Genomic DNA, 24,062 nt, shown 5'->3' on the forward strand with positions numbered 1-24,062 from the left:
CCCTGGCCTTGCCCAGTGTGTTAAAGATCTGGTGTTGCCATGAGCTGTGGTATAGGTCGCAGACTTGCGGCTCGGATCTGGCGTGGCTGTGGCTGTGGCGTAGGCCAGCAGCTGTAGCTCCCATTTGACCCCTAGCCTGGAAACCTCCATATGCCACAGGTGCAGCCCTAAAAAGACAAAAGACAAAAATTAAAATTAAAATAAAAAAATAAAGCCTTTCCCAAACCAGTGCCTACCTCAGGACCCCAAGTACCCTTGTGACTTTTCTGCTCCTGTCCCCAGTGCTACCCCAAAGTAGCCCTTCTATGCCTTTTCTGGGCTCTTCCTCCAAAGAGGCCCCCTGTCCCAGGAGCAGGTTCGTTCTGGGAAACGGGAATCTTTCAGCTGTGTAATCGAAGGGCAAACAGATCAACCTGGTGATCGGTTATTCCCATTATCTCTTCTGTCTTAGCTACCATCTGCTCTTTTCAGTCTTCCAGCATTTTCTTTAAAAGCAGCTAAAGTTACTTAGTTTCAGTCCAAAGATGAAATTTTCCTTGGCCGCTTTGAAGATGGTTGCATCAGCTGTGTTTTAAGAATTTTGGCCTTGGATTTTTTTGTTTTGTTTAAAAGAGTACAATGGAGGTGATTGGGGCAAGATGTTCGCTTTCTACTCTTAAAAAACAAAGTGTGCTCTTTACTGTGGTCCTATCGCTTGGAAAAAAAAGAAGAAAAGAAAAGGCTCAAGTCTGAATTTGGCAGACGTACTGGCCTCTCCGAGGCGGGAGAGCCAAGCCAAGGTTGCAGAAAGACTTGATGAAGGATTTCGAGGTTATGACGGTTTAGAATTACACGGCCAGGCTGTGCGCCCTCGAGAACGTGTTCAGCTTATTTTCACGGGCCGATGAGTCCACCTCAGCTAGAGCCAAACCGTGGATTCAGATTCTTGGTTTAAGGAAGTGTGTTTTCTTTTTCTTTTTCTTCCTCTCTTCCTATTTCTCTCCGCTCTTTTTTCCTTTTTTCTCTCCTCTTCCTCCTTCTGTCCCTTTCTTCTCTCTTTTCTTCATTTCTCTAAAGCCCCAGGCAATTAAATGGAAGGACTTATCCCTTCAATCCTAAAATGGAAAATGAGTAACCCTCAAATGTCAGGAAATTCCAAAGATAAGATTCCTACAGCAGCATTAAGTTGGTTATGTATGTTTTATGGCATACGCTTAATAACTTCGGCAGGAATGCCTTAGAGCTGACATTTAGCAAAAAAAGTTATTATTTTTTAAGTGCACACAGCATCCCGAATTCACATGTGTCTATACACCCCAATTTTTTAAATCTGAATTCACATTTTTAATTTTGGTCTATTTTGATCACATGACAGAGTTTTTAGATCTTTATGAAACCAAGTAACTATGTTGACCAAAATTTCAACTTTTCAGCGGATTATTTTGGCATCATATAGATTCAGCCTTTCCCTAGGGCTTTAGTGTAAGACTTTCAGAGCTTTTTGAGGACATGAAACCTTAGTCATTACGTGGCTGCCGAATCATCTAGGACTGTTACTGATTCCATGATTTCCATCTGCTTTAAGACTAATAGGGATCCTCACGGCAGTGTGGCTGGGCAGTATAGCCCTCAGCTCTCATGGGTTTAGTCGTTAATGCACCAGCCATACTGTGCTCTGTCCCTGTCATTTTGAGTCTGTCTCAGTCACCACAACACCCATGAGGCAACTCTAACTACCGTATCTAAAATCTGAATGTTTAAAATCTTTAGGAGTTCCTGTTGTGGTGCAGCGGAAACGAATCCGACTAGGAACCATGAGGTTGCAGGTTCAATTCCCGTCATTGCTTGGTGGGTTGGGGATCTGGTGTTGCCATGAGCTGTGGTGTAGGTCGCAGATGCAGCTCGGATCTGGCGTTGCTGTGGCCGTGGTATAGGCCAGCAGCTGCAGCTCCAATTCAACCCCTGGCCTGGGAACCTCCACGTGCCGTGGGTACGGCCCTAAAAATAAAATAAAATAAAAATAAAATCCTCAAAGGGGCAAATTGTTTGATGAACTTGCAGTTTAGAGCAAAAGTTAGTTTGAAAGCATCTGAGAAGCTTGATTTTGTAAATTCGTTTCTTCCAGTAGTAGCTGCATTGAAGAACCAAGAGATGGGAGTGGAGAGGGTGATTGTTATTCTGCGTTAGAACAGTGATTGTCGTGTCTTTCTTCTCCTTGGACTTTAGGCACAGTGACATCTAGAGGTGGTTTTTCTTCTGACATTTCTCTTTGGGATCCAGGGTAGAGACAGGTGGAAACCGACGTGCAGAGTCACACCACTCCATGGAGGAGATACCGAACAACAGAGTGTGAGCTCAGAGCTAACAAAAGCATTCTCTTGCTTAGCCTCCTATCGGATCACCTGGTGGGATGATGGCCCTTCCCAAGGACAGAGCTTCCCCTTGTCACTGGGGATGGAGGCACGAAGAGAGTCTGTGGCAGTTGGAAGTGGACAAGGGAGTCAGAGCCTGGGAACCCTGGTTTCTAGCTCATCTAAAAGGTGTTTTAAGTGGTTGCTAGGTCTCAGGCTATCTAAGCTACTTTTTTTTTTTTTTTTTTTTGCTTTTTCGGGCCACTCCTGCAGTATATGGAGGTGCCCAGGCTAGGGGTCAAATTGGAGCTACGGCTGCCAGCCTATGCCACAGCCACAGCAACGCCATGTCCGAGCCACATCTGCAACTTACACCACAGTTCATGGCAACACCAGATCCTTAACCCACTGAACGAGGTCAGGGATTGAACCTGCAACCTCATGCTCATGGTTCCTAGTCCGGATTCGTTTCCGCTGTGCCATGACGGGAACTCCTATCCAAGCTACTTTAAATACAGCTGAAAATGATTCTGGGGGAAATGGGTTCAAAACAATTGACTAAAAATCAGCTCTAAGCATACAGATTAAAAAAATTAAAAAAAAAACCTTTTAACCCCAAAGTAGGGATAAATTATAAGCAGTAAATATGGCCATTAAAACCAGCTTTTAAAATATTCACTCACTTTTTCAAGCAACAAATGTGGACCTATGTAGTGTTAGAATATAGCAATAAACAAGATAAACTGAGACCTGGCCTTCATGAAACTTACGTGCCATAACTGTATAAATAGTTAGAAACACACAACTATTGGGAGTTCCCTTTGTGGCTCAGCAGTTAATGATTCCCGACTAGGATCCATGAGGATGTGGGTTCAATCCCTGGCCTCCCTCAGCGGGTTAAGAATCCGGCGTTGCCACGAGCTGTGGTGTAGGTTGCAAATGAGGCTCGGATCCTACGTTGCTGTGACTGTGGTGTAGGCCGGCAGCCATAGCTCTGATTTGACCCCTAGCCTGGGAACTCTGTTATGCCCTGGGTGCAGCTTTAAAAAGTGGGAAAAAAGAAATATACAACCAGTAATGTAATCAACCACTCTCAGTTCTGTAAGGAAGCCGTGGTGCTCTGGGAATGTCATGGAAACAAGGCCTGCTCAGAGAGGAAGTAACACTTTTGCAGAGGCCTGAGATTCCCAGGAAGGGGTGGGGTAGGAGAAGAGGGTCCAGTTTGAGTGAACAAACAATCGAAGGCCTCGGGGAATGAAAGACTTTAGCCTGTGGGAGGACTTGAAAGGCAGAGGTGGGCCAGAGGGGGAGGAGGGGTGTGAGCTGAGACCTAGAGGCCTTCCGAGGACTAGGCAAGGATTTTGGCTTGTTACCAGAGAAGAATGGGAAACATTTGAACGTTTTTAAGAAGGGGAGGGGAGTTCCCGTCGTGGCGCAGTGGTTAGCGAATCCGACTAGGAACCATGAGGTTGCGGGTTCGGTCCCTGCCCCTTGCTCAGTGGGTTAACGATCCGGCGTTGCCGTGAGCTGTGGTGTAGGTCGCAGACGCGGCTCGATCCCGCGTTGCTGTGACTCTGGTGTAGGCTGGCGGCTACAGCTCCGATTCAACCCCTAGCCTGGGAACCTCCATATGCCGTGGGAGCGGCCCAAGAAATAGCAACAACAGCAACAACAACAACAACAGACAAAAAGACAAAAGACAAAAAAAAAAAAAAAGAAGGGGAGGGACAAAATCTGATTTGCTTTTTTTTTTCTTTTTAGAGCCACCTTCCATGGCATATGGAAGTTCCCAGGCTGGGGAGTCCAATTAGAGCTGCAGCTGCCGGCCTACACCACAGCCACAGCAACACCAGATCTGATTCATGTCTGTGACCTACACCACAGCTCACGGCAACGCCGGATCCCTGACCCGGTGAGCAAGAGAGTGAACCCACATCCTCATGGATACTCGTTGTTGGATTTGTTACTGCTGAGCAACAATGGGAATGCCTGATTTGAATTTTTCAGGCAGCAGTGGCAGTGTGAAGACCAGAAGGGGTACAGTGGACAGGGTGGGTAGATTTGGGGGGTGGGAGGAAATCAGGGAAGCATTGGGGTCACCCTGTACTATAATTGCAGTGAGGATTGAGAGAAGCGAATGGACCCAGGGATATCTTGCAGATAGAACTCTTTTTAATTGGTTAGATGTGGACCGAAACAGAGAGGGAAACTTGGCCAGGATTTCCAGGGTTGAGGCGTAGACACGTGGACAGTGGTGACGGCCTTTGCCGGGAGGGTGGCACTGGAGAAGGAGCTGGTCCTTATAGTGGGAAGTGGGGGTAATGGTAGTAGGAGTTCAACTTGAATTTGTTAATTTCGAGCTTCTCCGTCGTCTAAACAGATGAAGGATGAGCTCTTCAGTTTGTTTTTCGTTTACAAAAATATGGAAAAGTCACAAATAACAAAAAATACTACTTGAAATTACAGTATTTGGTATTGGTTCTTGAAATTTGGATATTGCATAAATTATAACCCACTGAAGCAAGCTTTGGTGGATCAATCAGATCATTACAGGATCTCTAAGAAGTACCAAAATCAGGACTTCCTGTTGTGGTGAAGTGGAAACGAATCCAAGTAGGAACCATGAGGTTTCGGGTTTGGTCCTTGGCCTCACTCAGTGGGTTAAGGATCTGGCATTGCTGTGAGCTGTGGTGTAGGTCACAGACACGGCTCTGATCTGGCGTTGCTGTGGCTCTGGCTTAGGCCAGCAGCAACAACTCGGGTTAGACCCCTAGCCTGGGAACTTCCATATGCTGTGGGAGCGGCCCTAAAAACACAGAAGACCAAAAAAAAAAAAGTACCAAAATCACATAATTTAAGGGCCCAGGAAGCAATTCAGCCCCAGAGGAGGTTGCAGCCCTTTGCCAGGCTGAGGGCTCCCAAGAGGCAGGAACTTCTTACCTTTGCATCACCAGCTGTGAGTTTAATTCCACCCTTAGAAGATGCTTATTAAACATGCAGATGGGGAGTTCTCATCGTGACTCAGTGAAAATGAATCTGACTAGTATCCATGAGGATGCGGATTCGATCCCTGAGCTCGCTAAGTGGGTTAGGGCTAGGGTAAGTGGGTTAAGGATCCAGTGTTGCTGTGAGCTGTGGTGTAGGTTACAGATCCTGCATTGCTGTGGCTGTGGTGTAGGCTGGTGGCTACAGCTCTGATGCGACCCCTATCCCGGGAACCTCCATATGCCGCAGTGTGGCCCTCAAAAAGCAAACAAAAACAAAAACCTGCAGCTGGATGTGGAACAAATGTGGAAATGTTTAAGTGAGAGAAGAGCCAATTTGGATGTGGTTGTCATTTGCATTTCATAATTTCCTTTCTCTCAAAGTTAATATGTAAATAAAGGTATTAAAATCTCTTTTTCAAGTTGAAAAATATTTTTATGGATAATACTTAGCCGAGTGATTTGATGATTACTTTAATCGTATTTGTCCCCTTCAGGGACACTCATCACCTATTTGAGCCGCAGAACCAAGGACGCCAGTCGCCAGAGGTATTTACTTATGCAGATTTTAGACATGGTGCTAAGGAGGAGCCAACCACCTAAAGTTAATGCTTGCAAATATGTTACTAACACAGGACGGTGATAAATCAAACTCTGTAACTGGAATTGTTTCCCACTGCCCCTAGAAGCTGGGCGTGTAAAGATTTCTGGTTTCTCCTTGATCTTAGCCGGACAGTAGCTTCATGTTGATTTAAGAGTTTGTCTCAGAGCTCCCTCTGTGGCCCAGTGGATTAAGAACCTGATAGCAGCGGCCCAGGTAGCTGTGAAGGTGTGGGTTCCATCCCCAGCCCAGAGCACTGGGCATAGGTTGCAGCTGTGGCTTGGATTCAATCCCTGAAGAACTTCCATATGATGTGGATGCTGCCGTTAAAAAAAAAAAGTTTGACTTTCAGTCAGTCTTCCTGTATAGGAGTTAGCCACCTGAAAATCAAAATTTTAATACAGACATGGAACTACTATTTAAGGAATCCTGTGATGAATTCTTTTGCAGATTAGGTTAAAGTTTTACAATGTGCATAACCATTCTTTAATCAGCTTTTTTTTTTTTTTTAATGAAAGCTGTTATATTTTAAAAGTGGCTTTTCTAAGGCTGTTTAGACTGGTGGTACCTTTTGTGTCAGGAATCAAATGCAAAATATAGCTGACATCTTATATTAGCATCTTGTCCTTGAAAATACGGAGGATCATAAAAGACCTTCAACCTAGAGCTTGAAATCCCAGGGTGTCTGACAGCAGCCGTTTCACCTACAGGCTCATCCCTGCCTAACAAACTCCAAAAGATGATCCAGATTCTTGACTGTATCGTATGCTCTGAACAAGTGAGCCATCCGCTGGGACTTGGAGAGCCTTTAGCATATAAACATCTTTATTGTTAGGGCACTTATTATTAAAACATTTGAACTATACAGAGGTTATTTCATAAATATTTTATAATAATTGTATCATTTTAAAATTTGACCTATAAAATATTGCTTCATAGGTGCCTCAAATGAGATTTTTTTTTTTTTTTTTGGCCGCGCCTGTGGCATGTGGAAGTTCCCAGGCCGGGGATTGAATCCACGCCTCAGCTACAGCAATGCCGGATCCTTAACTCACTGTGCCACAGCAGGAACTCCCCTCAAATGAGATTTTTAAAAAATAAACCATTAAAATGCTTTCTCCATGGCAAGGCAGAGCACAGCTGCAGCCCTTTCTGCAGTCAAAGCGAAGGCCAAGCTCACTCGGGGTCGTGCTGGAATCCCAGGCGGTCAAGGTTTTACCTGTAAGCAGTGGCCACCGTCCTGTCCCTCTGCTGCTGGGAGTGGAGCTTCCTGACATTGTGGCAGACACTGCTCGGGTCCTAATGAAGGGACACCCTTCTGTCCCCTTTTTGCCCTATGAGAGTTCATCACATATCTTCATTGTATAGTTGAGTTCCATTATGGAAAATAGAGGGGGCTTACATGGGCACAATCATGTGTAATATGGTTTTCTATAGAAAATTAGTTAAAGCACCTAATGAAAAACATTGGAAACTCAACCTGTGTTAATCTGGGGATTGTCACTGCAGTGCTCCTCCTGCGTTGCCCTCCGTGCATGCTCTGCCTAATGCTTGTCTTTGTAAGAATTCCAGCCTCCAACTAGTTTCCTGGGTTCTCCCAATGTGACTTTGAGCAATTTACCTTAAGTCTCTATACCTGCACTCTCATGCATAACATGTGTAAAATAATAGTAATCCTTCACAAGATTGTTGTGATGTTTAAACGTGCTAATCCAAGAAAAGCACCGGTCAGTGTCTTCAGTAAATACTGAATGAGTGGTTCCGTGGTCTCTGAACAGTTTGAAACTTCCCTAGTGAATGGATGTAGTGTTTATGCCGAGGACTCCAGCTAACGTAATGTGACCTGGAGATGGGCACTTGTCACCTGTCTCTCCAAGGACTGAATCACGAGCCACTGCAGCTGCTGACCCTGAACACCCCCTGAAAGAATTCAAGGGTGGAGATCAGGAGTGAGGCCCTCTGTGCTCTGGGAAAACAGGTCTTCAGATAGATATTTGCAGGAGAATTTTTTTTTTTAACTCGATGAATTTCACTACAATTTTTAGTTGTGCAGTGATCATCACTACCCAGTTTTATAGCATTTCCATCCCAAACCCACAACGTCTCCTTTGGAAAACATAAGTTTTTCAAAGTCTGTCAGTTAGTATCTGTTCTGCAAAGAAGTTCAGTTTATCTTTTTTTTTAGATTCTATATATAAGTGATAGTATATGACGATGGTGTCTCATGGTCTGACTCACTTCACTTAGCATGATGATTTCTAGATCCATCCTTGATGCTGCCAGTGCCATTATTTCGTTTGTTTTTATGGCTGGGTAACAGTCCACTGTATATGTACCACATCTTTTTTTTTTTTTGGTCTTTTTAGGACTGCACCTGCAGCATATGGAGGTTCCCAGGCTAGGGGTCGAATCAGAGCTGTAGCCACTGGCCTGCTCCACAGTTACAACAGATCCAAGCCACATCTGCAGCCTACACCTCAGCTCATGGCAACACTACATCCTTAACCAGGATGAGCAAGGCCAGGGATTGAACCTGCATCCACATGGATACTAGTCAGATTTGTTTCTGCTAAGCCATGAAGGGAACTGCCCACATTGTCTTTAACCACTCCTCTGTGGATAAACATTTAGGTTGCTTCCATGTCTTGGCTATTGTATATAGTGTTGCAGTGACTATTGGAGTACATGTATCTTGTCGAGTCATGGTTTCCTTTGAATAGATGCCCAGGAGTGGAATTGATGGATCAAATGGTGATTCTATTTTTAGCTTTTTGAGAAATCTCCATACTGTTTTCCATAGTGGTTGCACCAATTTCATTCCCACCTACAGTGTAGTAGGGTTCCTTTTTATCCACACCCTACCCAGCATTTATTGTTTGTAGCAATATTTTTTTTTTTTGTCTTTTTGTATTTTTTTAGGGCCGCACCCTTGGCATAGGGAGGTTCCCAGGCTAGGGGTCTAATTGGAGCTATAGCCGCTGACCTACACCACAGCTCACGGCAATGCTGGATCCTTAACCCACTGAGCAAGGGCAGGAATCAAACCTGAAACCTCATGGTTCCTAGTCAGATTCATTAACCCCTGAGCCATGATGGGAACTTCCTGTTTGTAGACTTTTTGATGATGGCCATTCTGGCTGGCTTAACGTGGTACTTCATAGAAGTTTTGATTTGCATTTGTCTAATAATTAGTGACATTGAAGATCTTTTCATGTGTTTTTTGGCCATCTGTATGTCTTCCTTAGAGACTTGTCTGTTTAGATCATCTGCCCTTTTTTTTTTTTTTTTTTTCAGGAAGTTTGAATAGGCTTTTGAATCTGCTTTGTTAAATCTCGAAAACGGCATTAAGCAGCTGATGGGGTTGGTATATTAAATACCACTGTAGTCTGTACACAGAATGGATGCTAGCTAATCAGCAATATGGTACATCATTTGATATGGGAAAGATGAGCTTTTTTTTTTTTTTCCCCGCTGTACAGCATGGGGATCAAGTTATCTTTACATGTATACATTTTTTCCCCCTTTGTTCTGTTGCAATATGAGTATCTAGACATAGTTCTCAATCCTACTCAGCAGGATCTCCTTGTAAATCTATTCTAAATTGTGTCTGATAAGCCCAAGCTCTCCATCCCTCCCACTCCCTCCCTCTCCCATCGGGCAGCCGCAAGTCTATTCTCCAAGTCCATGATTTTCTTTTCTGTGGAGATGTTCATTTGTGCTGGATATGAGATTCCAGTTATAAGTGGTATCATATGGTATTTGTCTTTGTCTTTCTGACTCATTTCACTCACACCTGCCCATTTTTTTGTTGTTGTTGTTTTTGTTTTTGTTTTTTTTATGGGCTGTACCCAAGGCATATGGAAGTTCCTAGGCTAGGGGTCAAATCGGAGCTGCAGCTGCTGGTCTATGCCACAGCCACAGCAATGCCAGATCTGAGCCACGTCTGTGACCTATACCATAGCTCATGGCAACACCACATCGCTGACCCACTGAGTGAGGTCAGGAATTGAACCCACATCCTCATGGATGCTAGTTGTATTCGCTTCTACTGTGCCACAGCAGAACTCCCTTTTCTGCCCATTTTTTAATAGGTTTGGGGTTTTTTTGGTATTGAACTGTAGGAGGTGTTTATGTATTTTGGAGATTAATCCCGTGTCAGTCACTTCGTTTGCAGATATTTTCTCCCAGTCTGTGAGTTGTCTTTTCGTTTTGTTTAGGATTTCCTTTGCTGTGCAAAAACTTTTAAGTTTAATTAGGTCTCATTTGTTTGTTTTTGTTTTTATCATCATTACCCTAGGAGGTGGATCTCAGAAGATAGTATTGATGTGGTTTATGTCAGAGAGTGTTCAGCCTGTTTTCCTCTAAGAGTTTTATAGTATCTGGTCTTATATTTAAGTCTTTATTCCAGTTTGAGTTTATTTTTGTGTATGGTGTTAGGAAGTGTTCTAATTTCATTCTTTCCCATGTGGCTGTCCAGTTTTCCCAGCACCACTTACTGAAGGGACTGTCTTTTCTCCATTGTATATTCTTGCCTCTTTTGTCATGGATGAGTTGACTGTAAGTGCATGTGTATAATTCTGGGCTTTCTATATTCTACTGATCTATATATCTGTTTTTTTGTACCAGTACCATGCGGTTTTGGTGACTGTAGCTTTCAAGTATAGTCTGACGTCAGGGAGCCTAATTCCTCCAGCTCCAAATTTCTTTCTCAGGGTGGCTTTGGCTATTCCAGGTCTTTTGTGCTTCCAAACTTTAAAATATTTTGTTCTAGTTCTGTAAAAAATGACCTTCATAATTTGATAGGGATTGCATTGAACCTATAGATTGCCTTGGGCAGTATAATTACTTTGATAATATTGATTCTTCCAGTCCAAGAGCATGGTATGTCTTTCCATCTGTTTGTGTCCTCTTGGATTTCTTTCATCATCGTCTTACAGTTTTCAGAGTACAGATCTTTTATCTCTTTCAGGAGGTTTATTCCAAGGTATTTTATTCTTTTTAATGTGATGGTAAATGGGATTTCTCTTTCTGATCTTCCATGGTTATTATATAGATATGCAGTCGATTTCTGTGTATTAATTTTGAATCCTGCAACTTTACCAAATTCATTGATGAACTCTAACAGTTTTCTGGTAGAGTCTTTAGGATTTTTTAGGTATAGTATTCTGTCATCTGCAATCAGTGATATTTTTACTTCTTTTCTGATATTTTACTTCTTTTTCCTTTTATTTCTTTTTCTTCTCTGATTGCCATGGCTAGAACTTCCAAAACTATGTAGCGGTGAGAACAGACATCCTTGTCTTATTCCTGATCTTAGCAGGAATTATTTCAGCTTTTCACCATTGAGAATAATGTTATCTGTAGGTTTGTCATATATAGCCTTTATTATGGTGAGGTAGGTTCCCTCTATGCCTACTTTCTGGAGGGTTTTTATCAGAAATGGGTGTTGGATTTTGTCAAACAATTTTTCTGCATCTTTTGAAAGAATCTCATGCTTTTTATTCTTCAGTTTGTTATTGTGGTGTATCACACTGATTGATTTGTGGATATTGAAGAATCCTTGCATCCCTGGGATAAATCCCACTTGATCATGGTGTACAGTCCTTTTAATGTATTGTTGGACTTGGTTTGGTAGTATTTTGTTGAGGTATTTTTGCATCTTTGTTCATCAGTGATACTGGCCTGTAATTTTCTTTCTTTGTGGTATCTTTGTCTGGTTTTGGTATCAGGGTGATGGTGGCCTTGTAGAATAAGTTTGGGAGTGTTCCTCCCTCTGCAATTTTTTGGAATAGTTTCATAAGGATAGGGGTTGGCTCTTCTCTAAATGTTTGATAGAATTCGCCTCTGAAGCCATCTGCTCCTGGACTTTTGTTTGTTGAAGTTCTAAAATCACACTTTCAATTTCAGTTCTTATGATTGGTCCATCCATCTTTTCTATTTCATCTTGGTTTAGTCTTGGAAGACTGTCGTTTTCTAAGAATTTGTCAGTTTCTTCTAGGTTGTCCATTTTATTGGCATATATTTGCTTGTAGTAGTCTCTTATGAGCCTTTGTATTTCTACGATGTCTGTTGTAACTTCTCCTTTTTCATTTCTGATTTTATTGATTTGAGTCCTCTCTTTTTTTCAGAGAACCAGCTTTTAGGTTCATTGATCTTTTCTATGGTTGTCTTCACTTCTATTTCATTTCTTTCTGCTCTGATCTTTATGATGTCTTTCCTTCTGCTAACTTTGGGTTTTTTCTGTTCTCTCTCTAGTTGCTTTAGGTGTAAAGATAGGTTGTTTATTTGAGCATTTTCTTGTTTCCTGAGGTAGGCTTGTATTGCTATAAACTACCCTCTTAGAACTGCTTTTGCTGCATTGTTGTGCCTTTGTTGTCATTTGCCTTCTAAGTATTTTTTAATGTCCTCTTTGATTTCTTCAATGATCCATTGGTTGTTTAGTATCATGTTGTTTTTGTCTCCACGTGTTTGTGTTTTTTGCAGTTTTTTTCTTTTTTTTTTTTTTTTTTTGTCTTTTTGCCTTTCTAGGGCTGCTCCCTCGGCATGTGGAGGTTCCCAGACTAGGGATCTAATCAGAGATGTAGCTGCCGTCCTGTGCCAGAGCAACTCAGAATCTGAGCTGCATCTGTGACCTACACCACAGCTCATGGCAACGCCAGATCCTTAACCCACTGAGCAGACTAGGGATTGAACCCACAACCTCATGGTTCTTAGTCAGATTCGTTAACCACTGAGCCATGATGGGAACTCCTACAGTTTTTTTCTTGTTGTTGATTTCCAGTTATATAGCATTGTGTTTAGAAAAGATGCTTAATACCATTTCGATTTTCTTAAATTTACTGAGACTCGATCTGTGGCTCAGAATGTGATCTATCCTAGAGAATATTCCAGTGCAATTGAGAAGAATGTGTATTCTGCTCCTTTTGGATAGAATATTCTATAAATATCTATTAAGTTCATCTGGTCTAATGCATCACTTAAGGCCTGTGTTTCCTTGTTGATTTTCTGTCTGGATGATCTGTCCATTGCTATAAGTGGGGTGATAAAATCCCCTGCTATTATTGTGTTATTGTCAATTTCTCCATTTAAGGTTGTTAGCTGTAGTGGCCTTATATATTGAGGTGATCCTATGTTGGATACATACATAATTGCAGTTGTTATATCTTCTTTGATTAATCCTTTGATCATTATGTAATGTCCTTCTTTGTTTCTTATAATATTCTTTATTTTAAGGTCTATTTGTGTGGTATGAGTATTGCTACTCCAGCTTTCTTTTGATTTCCATTTGCATGGAATATTTTCTTCCATCCTCTCACTTTCAATTTGTATGTGTCCCTAGTACTGATGTGGGTCTCTTGAAGACAGCATATGTAAGGGTTTTGTTTTTGTATCCATTCAGCCAAGTTTGTGTCTTTTGATTGGGGCATTTAGTCCATTAACATTTAAGGTAATTATTGATATATATGTTCCACTTAGTTGTTTTTCCAGGGTAAATCCAGGTCTCCTGGCCTACTCTAGGCCAGTTACTTCACTCTGCCGTGGGCCATACCCCATGACCCGTCAACTGCCTGGCTGATGCCAGCCTGGGCTAATGGCAGCCAGACTGGGAGATGTTTGGGGAGGTTCACAACATGACCCATTCCTGTCCTAGAGAAAATAGCTTAGTCCGTCTTCCCACCCCAGACCCCATCTAATCTTTCCTCTCCTGACTGGATATTCCAAGGGGAGAAAGAAGGAGCTCATGGATTAGTATCCCCTCCTTTGGGTCATGAGCTTGCATTCATAAGTCAGCACCCTGGGACACAAGGGGTAGTTTCAGCTTCGTGGCCTGACTTAGGGCCACAGAGATGCAGCCTAGAAGCCCTTCTCAGTTCAGGTTCATGAAGGAGTGGGGATGGGGTGGAGGTAAGGGTGATGAATTCAGATATGCAGATATCAATGTTTAGGGCCAAAAGAGGAAAAGCCATCAGAAGCACTTATAGCCCAGAAAGAGGAAGAGCTGGAGAGCTGCCAGAAAAAACGTGGTCTTGACAGGACAGGTAAAGTGAGGCAGCCTTATATTAGATTCCAGATATATCATATGGTATTTGTCTTTCTCTTTCTGACTTACTTCACTCAGCTTGAGAGTCTCTAGTTGCATCCATGTTGCTGCAAATGGCATTATTTTGTTCTTTTTTATGGCTGAGTAGTATTCCATTGTGTATATATACCACATCTTCCTAATCCAGCTGTCCATCGATGGACATTTGGGTTGTTTCCATGTCTTGGCTATTGTGAATAGAGCTGCAGTGAACACGCGGATGCATGTGTCTTTTTTAAGGAAAGGCCAAATGTACTTTTAATTTAAAAAAAAAATTACCATTGGAATGTAATGAAAAAAGACATCATCAGTGTACAAGCCTCAGTTTGTTTTATTTTTTTTAATTTTATTGGGGTATAGTTGATTTATAATGTTGTGCTAATTTCAGGTGTACAGCTGAGTGAATCAGTTATACACATACATATATATCCATTTTTGTCAAATTCTTTTCTTGTTTAGGTTATTACAGAGTATTGAGTAGATTCCCTGTGCTATACAGTAGGTCCTTATAGTTTTTTGGGTTTTTTTTTTTTAAGTTCATCCTGATAAATTGCGTGGAGAATTTCTGTCCTTTTTGTTGTTGTTGTTAGGGCCACACCCAAGTCACATCAAAGTTCCTAGGCTAGGGGTAGAACCAGAGCTGTAGCTGCTAGCCAATACCACAGCCACACCAACACCAGAACCGAGGCGCATCTTCGACCTACACCACAACCCATGGCAATGCTGGATCCTTAACCCACTGAGTGAGGCCAGGGATCGAACCCTCGTCCTCACAGTCACTAGTCAGGCCTGTTACTGCTGAGCCACAGTGGGAACACCCATCTTGAAAGGTTTCTAAATGCTTGCTCTCAGTTTCTATACTTAACTCATCAAGGACCAATAACAAGCAGTTGACCCTTAAGCCCTGGCCCATGGATCATACTTTGAGCATTGCTGCCTTCCGCTGTAAAAACCAAGCAGTGCCATGAAATAAAAGGACCGAGAAAGTGGTGGTATTTTACCAGAAACTCACTGGTGACCTTTAGGAGGAGTTTTAGAAAAGGGACGCACACAGACAGGTTGAGAGGGAAAAGGAAAGAAAAACCAGTGAACTGTGGTTAAACTATGAGAACAACCTCTGCTCCACCTCCTCCCTCCCCCGCTTAAACAGGTTGGGAAGGAAGGTGAGAAATAGCAGAACCACAGAGTCATTGCTTCACATAAAGATTTTTTTTGGTATCACTTTATTGGTTTATTTTATTTATTTTTAACTTATATTTTTAATTTTTATTTTTATAAAGATTTTTATTTTTTCCGTTATAGTTGATTTACAGTGTTCTGTCAGTTTTCTCCTGTACAGCAAAGTGAGCTGGTCACATACACACACATGCACGCACCCATTCCTTTTCTCACATTATCCTCCATCATGCTCCATCACAAGTGACTAGATATAGTTTCCAGTGCTATACAGCAGGATCTCATTGCTTATCCACTCCAAAGGCAATAGTTTGCATCTATTAACCCAGCTTCCAAGTCCATCCCACTCCCTCCTCCTCCCCCTTGGCAACCCCAAGTCTGTTCTCCAAGTCCATGATTTTCTTTTCTGTGGAAAGTTTCCTTTGTGCTGTATATTAGATTCCAGATAGAAGTGATATCCTATGGTATTTGCCTTTGTCTTTCTGACTTACTTCACTTAGTATGGGAGGCTCTAGTTCCATCCATGTTGCTACAAATGACATTATTTTGTTCCTTTTTCTGGCTGGGTAGTATTCCATTGTGTATATTCACCACATCTTCTTAATCCAATCATCTGTCTGTGGACATTTAGGTTGTTTCCATGTCTTGGCTATGGTGAATGGTGCTCCAATGAACATATGGGTGCATGTGTCTTTTTCAAGGAAAGTGTTTTCTGGATATATGCCCAAGAGTGGGATTGCTGGGTCATCTGGTAATTCTACATATAGTTTTCTGAGGTCCCTCCATCCTGTTTTTCATCATGGTTGTACCAGTTTACACTCCCACCAACAGTGTAGGAGGATTCCCTTTTCTCCACCCCCTCTGCAGCATTTGTTATTTGTTGACTTGTAAGTGATGGCCATTCTGACAGGTGTGAGGTGGTACCTCTTAGTAGTTTTGAAAGATTTTTTTCAAATGTGGAAATCCATGCAGGTTTAACAAAAGGGAGAAAGAAGCTAGCGGAGAGAGAAAGATTTAAAATGCAAGAAATTTCCAAAGCTTGGAAAGCAGACACATGACCTCTGCCTGGTTCCGCTGTCTAGTCGCACGGTTCCTTGCAGTCCAGCCTTACCCAGCATCTGTTGGCCATTTCCTGAAATGTACCAAGCTCTCTGTAGCTTTAGGACTGTTGCACATGCCCTTCCCTCTTTTTGGAACACTCTTCCCGGGGCTAAGGTCTTTTTATCCTTCAAGTCTCAGCTTCAGTGAGTGACTTTCTAATCCCAGCCTCCCTGATGCATCTCCCAACTTAACCTGAGCCTTCCTTGATGGCCTTGCAACCTGTTTTTTGTCATTGAACTTAACCCAGTTTATAATTCTCTTCATTTGTGTGTGAGTGGTTGAGCATCTGTCTTCCTGCCCAGAATGTTAAGCTCTTGGAGGCAAAGACACTGTTTTAGTCACTCCTTATTTGTCCAACCCTGAGTACAGTGCCTCCCACACAGTAAATGTTCATATAAAGCCTTGGCTATGCAAATAATTAATAGCAGCACAACAGTAATAATAATAGCTAACAGTTGTTGAGTGCTTATTAGGTGCTAAGGACTTCATAAATATTCCCCTTTCTATTCTTTGGACAGTCCTATGAGGTAATTAGCATTTTACAAGTCAGGACACTGAGTTTCAGTTCAGGTAGTTTATCCAAGGGGAGAAGACTTGTGGATGAAGAGTTCAGAGTCTGTATCTGGATTCGTTTGACCCTAGAGCCGGAGAGATTGGAACCATGGATGAGGAAACAGGGACACTCCGTGTTTCTGAGCAGTCAGCTGAGGTGTGCCAGCTAGAGGTGTGCCAGCTGGCATTCCCAGAGCACTGTGCTGGACCCGTGGGAACAAAGTGAAAGTGAAGAGGTGGCCTCCTGGGCTGCAGGGGTTATGACCATCTGGATGGACCCTGACCAAGGAGGAGCGAAGGGCCAGGGCGGAGTCAGCTCAGGGGTGTGCCCTATTTAACCTGGGTGGACTGCATGTTCACCTAAGCTCCTGATAAATCAGCTTGGGGGTCTTGGGAGCCTGAGTGGACAGGGCTGTTCTGTTTCAAGAGGGGGACATTGTGGGTTACTTGGCAGAAGGAAAGGGAGAAAGAGGACGAAAGGGGAGAGTGAACCTATGAGATGGGGGATGTTTTGTATGTTTCATAATATGGCCCACCTCATGATGTCACAGATGTTCTGTAAAGTTACAAAAACCATAGAAACTCAAGGTGAGTGGCTCTTTGTGCGTGTGAGAGAATAGAGTAGAAGGGAGTGGACTTCGCACGGGAGTCAGTACCAAAGAAACAGGGACACTGTGTGGAGGTAGGCTGGGGGCAGTGTGGTCCCGAGCCAGGCCCAGTCACATGGCACAGATCTCAGGCTAGGCTGGGGCGTCTCAGCTGGCCTTTGGGTTTCTTTTTCTTTTTTTCTTTTTCTTTTTTTTTGGGGGGGGCTTTTTAGGGCCGCACCTGCTACATATGTAGGTTCCCAGGGTAAGGGTCAAATCAGAGCTGCAGCTACTGGCCTACACCACAGCCACAGCAATGCAGGATCTGAGCCACATCTGCAACCTACACCACAGTTGATGGCAACACTGGATCCTTAATCCACTGATCAAGGCCAGGGATCGAACCCATGTCCTCATGGATACTGGTTGGGTTCGTTACTACTGAGCCACGATGGGAACTCCATGGGTTTCTGATAATAACCACTCGGGCGAGAGAAAGGGAGAGATGCACAGGCCCCTCGTCTGCTCTGAACTGGCCATCACTGCTCCTTTCTGGTTATTCTTGTGTGCTCTATAAACACTAAAACATTTGAAAAGTTCAGAAAAGTAGGAGTTCCCCTCGTGGCGCAGTGGTTAACGAATCCGACTAGGAACCATGAGGTTGCGGGTTTGATCCCTGGCCTTGCTCAGTGGGTTAACGATCTGGCGTTGCCATGAGCTGTGGTGTAGGTTGCAGATGCGGCTCGGATCCCGAGTTGCTGTGGCTCTGGCATAGGCCGGTGGCTACAGCTCCGATTAGACCCCTAGCCTGGGAACCTCCATATGCCGCGGGAGCGGCCCAAGAAATGGCAAAAAGACAAAAAGACAAAAAAAAAAAAAAAAGTAAAGTGAAAAGAAGCCACCAGTCACCCCTCAGTCCTGAGGTAGCAGCTGTGTTATTTCACTTCCTTCCCTTCATTTTATCTTCTCTGTGTATGTTTGTTTATCAAGTCGGGACTGCATTTTATTTTATTTATTTTCGTCTTTTTAGGGCTGCACCCGCGACATATGGAGGTTCCCAGGCTAGGGGTCCAATTGGAGCTGTAGCCGCTGGCCTACGCCACAGCCACAGCAAAGCCAGACCAGAGCTGTGTCTGCGACCTACACCACAGCTCCCAGCAACACTGGATCTTTAACCCACTGAGCGAGGCCAGGGATTGAACCCGCAACCTCATGGTTCCTAGTTGGATTTGTTTCTCCTGCGCCACGACGGGAGCTCCAGAACTGCATTTTAGAGGTATACTTTACTGTCTTTCGTCAGCATCGTAGCAGAAAATTTCTCCCAAAGAGAAGCCACATATCATGTTTGAGGATTTTTATACCTTCTTACAAAAGAATTGCTTTCAAGTATGAGAATTTTTCGAGAAAAGATATTCTTTATTATATATTCTCTGCACCAGCCTAATTTGATTTGAGTTTTTGGGTTTTTTTTCTTCCCACCTTGTACACCCCAGAAAGTCCTATGAGTTTGAAGACTTACTGCAGTCTTCCTGTGAGAACAGCATGGTGGACTGGTACGCACAGACTAAGCTGGGGCTCACACGCACTTTATCGGAGGAGAACGTCTATGAAGACATTCTAGGTAAGAGGCCAAAATGTCTGTGTACGGGTGTGAGTCTGTGCGAAAGGGGAGGGAGGAAATGGAGCTGGCTGCTTGTAACACACACACACACACACACACACACACACGTACACATATAGGTACACAGATCATGAGAGAGCAGTTAGGTGGATGAAAGAGGGACCCATGATGAAATATGTGAGAGAAAATGGGCTGGAGGGAGTTCCTGTCATGGCTCAGGGGTTAAGGACCCCGATTAGCATCCATGAGGAGGTGGATTCGATCCCTGGCCTCACTCAGTGGGTTAGGGATCCTGTGTTGCCGGGAGCTGTGGTGTAGGTCACAGACACTGCTCAGATCCTGTGTTGCTGTGGCTGTGGTGTAGGCCAGTGGCTATAGTTCTGATTTAACCCCTAGCCTGAGAACCTCCATATGCCAGGGGAGTGGCCCTAGAAAAGGCAAAAAGACAAACAAATGAAAAAGTAACTTTGGCTTTGCTCTGAGAATTCTCTAATTCCAAAATGGGACTCAGATTCACCCTCAGTTTGTGTATATTTACATTTGATGCATTAAGGCATTCCCACTGCGGCTCAATGGTAACGAACCCAATTAGTATCCATGAGGATGCAGGTTCAATCCCTGGCCCCACTCAGTGCGTTAAGGATCCACCATTGCTGCAGCTGTGGTGTAGGCTGGTGGCTACAGCTCCAATTCGACCCCTAGCCTGGGAACTTCCATATGCTGCAGGTACAGCTCTGAAAAGAAAAGAAAAGAAAAAAAAAATGGTGAGTTAAATGATCTTCAGGGGGCCTGACAGTTTCAGCGAGGTGTGAACTCAGACCATGTCCCCATGTCGGGGGTGGGGGTGGGGGTGGGGAAGAAATGAGCTGGTAAGAGGGAGAAACCCGTATGTGTCCCTATGCAGGGGCCACCTTGGGCAGGTATACACATACATAGTGCATGCAGCCATCAACACTAGAAAAAACTCCATGGCAGAAGGAAGCCTGAGCCCTGAGGAAGGGCATATACTGAGCTAAGCTATTTGAATTGCTGTGCCCAAGCTGCTGGAGATGGATTCCTGCTAAAGCAGTAGAAGCAGTAGGCTTCCTGAATCCAAAGTGGGGATGAGACCTGGACTTCTCTTGGCACTGCATACCTGACAGGGACGCTTTCAGTTACAAGGAACAGAAAACCCAGCTGAAACAACGAAGGGAGATTGTTGGCTCAAGTGACCAGAACTGGCTTTTCCCATCTCGTTTCTTACCTCTCAGCTTAGCTCCATTCTCAGCAGGTTTCCCATGATGCCCACAATGGCTGCCATCAGCTCCCTGGAATCCATGCCTTGCAGTGAGAAAGGGGAGCCTGTGTCCTGAAAGTCCCAGCACAAATCCTAAGGTTAGAGTTCCCATTGTGGCTCAGTGGTAATGAACCCAGCTAGTATCCATAAAGAAGTGGGTTTGATCCCTGGCCCCACTCAGTGGGTTAAAGAGCCAGCATTGCCAATGAGCTGTGGTGTAGGTCGCAGATGTGGCTTAGATCCAGTATTGCTTGTGGCTGTGGTGTAGGCCAGTAGGTGCAGCTCCGATTTGACCCCTAGCCTGGGAACTTCCATATGCCGCGGGTGAGGCCCTAAAAAGACCCCCAAAATTTTTAAAAAATTCCTAAAGTTCACTCTGATTTGACTGGTTTCGGTCCCTTGTTCACTGTCAGAGCCCAAGAATGCCATGCCATGACTGGCTTAGGCTTGGACTATGAGCCAGTCCTGGTACTGGTCACTGAGGCAGGAATTCAGGATCCCCAGCTTGGCTTAGGCCCTGAAACTGGGAGAGGAGTTAATTTCACATGTCTAAGAATGGGGAGACGAAGAGTTGCCCCAGTGAAAATCAAGACCTGTTAGCAGAAGGGAGCTAAATGGATACCAAGACCACAGACATCCTCACCAGGAGAGGCCAAGGTGTTGCATAGAGATCTGGTAAGAACGCCCTGTGTGTTCCCGGTTTCTGACGCACTGCCTTTGACCACAGATCCACCAATGAAGGAAAACCCCTATGAGGATGTTGAGTTACATGGCCGATGCCTCGGAAAGAAGTGTGTCCTGAACTTTCCAAGTTCTCCCACCTCTTCCATCCCTGACACACCAGCCAAGGTATGGGCCCCCAGAGGAGCGGTGGGGGGAGAGGGCTTCCCAGCACCATGGCCTTGAACAGAAGTTCTGGGTACACTGAAATGCCAGGGCACCCTCGCTGCCAGGTTCCTGGATGTATGCATCAGCAGCCTGCTTGCTCTTCCTGCCTCTAGTTCTCCTGGAACTCAGAAAGGCTTCGCAAAGAATCGTTTTAGCCACTGGGTCAGAATTCTCCCCAGCTGAGTAAGTCAGATAGTATATCCATGTTACCTGGCCATAAAGAGAATGTCCTGATATAAAACAAACTGTAATAGAAGACTGGGAAGTTCCTGCTGTGGCTCAGCAGTAATGAACCCGACTGGTGTCCATGAGGATAACATGAGTTCAATCTCTGGCCTCACTCAGTGGGTGAAGGATCCGGTGTTGCCATGAACTGTGATGCAGGCTGCAGATGCGGCTCGGATCCTGCGTTGCAGTGGCTGTGGTGTAGGCTGGCAGCTACAGCTCTGATTCAACCCCTAGCCTGGGAACTTCCATATGCCGCAAGTGCGTCCCTAAAAAGACAAAAAAAAAAAAAAAAAAAAAAAAAAAGAAGAAGAAGAAGACTTAAAGGCATGGTGCAGAAACCGTATTTTCATAGAATGCCACCAGTGGTGGGTCTTAGAATGGAAAAAAAAAAAAAAACGTGTGAACTCAACACATGTTTGTGAATTTACTAGGATAGCTCTGTAAGAGTACCTAAGAATGGATAAGCGGGCATCTCTGTAGAGGTGTCTGAGTATCTACAGGTCGGGGAGGAAGATCGATATTTTTACAGAATACCTTTTTTGAACCTTTTACAGTTCTGTGCTATGTGCATACAGATGATTTCAACCCACTGACTGCGGAACTGAATTCATATTCCCTAGCATAGCATTAAACTTCAGAACTGATCCCTGGGTACCCATTTCCCACAGTTCCTGTGTACAGAGTCTTCTCTCCAGCCAAAGCCTGCTAAACTGCCCCTCTGATGTCACAGCCCCAGGATCAGCAAACCTCTTCTCTAAAGACCCAGAGAGTAAACATATGGTCTCTGTTGTGACTCCTCAGCACTGCCATTGTAGTGCAGAGCAGCCACAAGCTGTATGCAAACCACTAAGTGAGGCTATTGCAATAAAACTTTATTTATGGTCACCAGAATTGGATTTTATGTAATTTTCATGTATCATGAAGTTTTTTTGTTTTTTTTTTTAAACCATTTGCAAGTGAAACTTCTTGGCTCACAGGCTGTACAAAAACAAATCGTGGACCAGACATGGCCCACAGGCCGTAATTCACCTGTCCCTGTGCTAGGTCATTTCTACCTCGGCCTTTGGCTCTTGCCTGAACCTCTCCGTTAGCCTCCTCTAAGCCCACTCATGCATGCCTCCTTCAGGAGGCTTCCAGGCCATCCTGGCCACTGGGACTTCTTCCCGTCTGCTTGCCTGTAACACTCAGTGGGCTCGGCCTTCCTTTCACACCAAATTGTATTTACTGCCTTCCAACATCTCTTTGATGGTTTGAATTCTGATTTAAATAATGTACTGTATCTTAAAAACATTTCCCCAACCGGATCACACATTCCTCAAGGTCAGAAACTATACATTCCGTCTGTTTGTGTCTCCCATGAGTAGTTGTTATACGAAGGTTTATTTGTTGAAGAAATTAAATAAAGGAAGACCAAATCCAGGCTGCAAGTGTCAGTTTAAATCCGTCGAAAGGATCGGTTTCCAGCCTAGAAAAAGAAGTCGTCTTCCTCTCTGGGCTCCACTCAAGGACAGCAGTTGCTGGCGGGCGGCATCAGCATTTGCAGGCGGGCAGGTGGCCTGGTGGTCATCAGGAGAATCTTCCTCAAGTGAGCAGAAGGTGGAACCTTCATGGGAGTTCCCATCGTGGCTTAGCGGTTAATGAATCTGACGAGCATCTGTGAGGACTTGGGTTCCATCCCTGGCCTCACTCAGTGAGTCAAGGATCCAGCATTGCCATGAGCTGAAGTGTAGGTCACAGATGCGGCTCTGGAGCCGGAGTTACTGTGGCTGTGGCGTAGGCTGGCAGTTGCAGTTCCAATTCAACCCCTAGCCTGGGAACCTCCATCTGGCGTGAGTGCAGCCCTAAAAAGACAGAAGAAAAAAAAAAAGAAAAAAGAAGGTAAAACCTTCATGAAGGATGGATCTTATGGACCCAAATCGTTTGCTACAATATTTGCCAAAACCAATTAACTGCTGTTTTCTCCTCCTATGGAAAAGGGCATCATCATGAATAATCATGATAACCGATAATTGGCAGTTTCTACTCGCCTTTGAAGTGTCTTGTTTGCATTTTCTTTGGAATGTGGATGTTTTCAACATTTAGGGAATCCTTCATGTCCCTTGGTGGATAAGCCTGGCTGAGAAGGAGGCCTGTCACACCCAGTCTGCCCTCTTGGCGTCCCGCTCAGCTCCCCCCTGCCTCATATGGGGAGTGACCTGCAGGGCCTCCTAGGAATAGCAGAAAACGTCCGCCCAGAGCAGCTCTGCACGGAGGGCTGCTTCTCCTCCCCAGCACCAGAAACTAAAGGCTTAGCGGCTCTTCTCTCTCGCTTCCTGCCAGGCTTCAGAGGGCCTAGGTCCCCTGTCCTCAGAGCAGTGAAATACAGTAGGGGATCATGTCAGTGAGAACTTGAAGTCCAGAGGCACTGTCCTGCAGTAAGAGAACCCTGTGCCTGTGTCTGATTGCCAATGATCCTGGCAGGCTCTTTGGGGCTTTGCAAGTCCTCGGCAAGACTCTGTGTCCATGCTTGCTCCTCTGCTCTCCCATGTGTGGGTGTCTGCTTTGTGTCCCCGTTCTGGGGACAGCGCAGACTTTTCCACCTCTTCCATTTAGCTCATCAGTATTCATGGAGCATCTGCCGCATCTGGGCTACATCTGG

At 44.3% G+C, this 24,062-nt stretch overlaps 2 protein-coding genes across 16 annotated transcripts in view; both read left to right on the forward strand.

Moving 5' to 3' along the window:
- The window catches only part of SLC37A3 (solute carrier family 37 member 3), a 398,944-nt gene that overhangs the window by 184,457 nt on the left and 190,425 nt on the right, over positions 1-24,062 (forward strand). The window lies entirely within an intron of this gene.
- DENND2A (DENN domain containing 2A) overlaps positions 1-24,062 on the forward strand; it is a 137,700-nt gene that overhangs the window by 55,578 nt on the left and 58,060 nt on the right. For all 15 annotated transcript variants that reach the window (XR_014833611.1, XR_014833617.1, XR_014833613.1 and 12 more), the window contains 2 exons: positions 18,905-19,032; positions 21,036-21,157. Coding sequence is in view for 7 of the 15 variants with exons in the window: in XM_085005257.1 (XP_084861383.1) it covers positions 18,905-19,032; positions 21,036-21,157 (250 nt within the window). In the remaining 8 variants the exon portion in view is untranslated. The remainder of the gene's footprint in view (positions 1-18,904; positions 19,033-21,035; positions 21,158-24,062) is intronic.

The sequence above is a fragment of the Sus scrofa genome, chromosome 18, assembly GCF_054392235.1.
Source record: "Sus scrofa isolate SSC_HxYL_T2T_F1_AM1 chromosome 18, Sscrofa_HxYL_maternal_Yorkshire_Landrace_v2.0, whole genome shotgun sequence".
NCBI classification, from domain to species: domain Eukaryota; kingdom Metazoa; phylum Chordata; class Mammalia; order Artiodactyla; family Suidae; genus Sus; species Sus scrofa.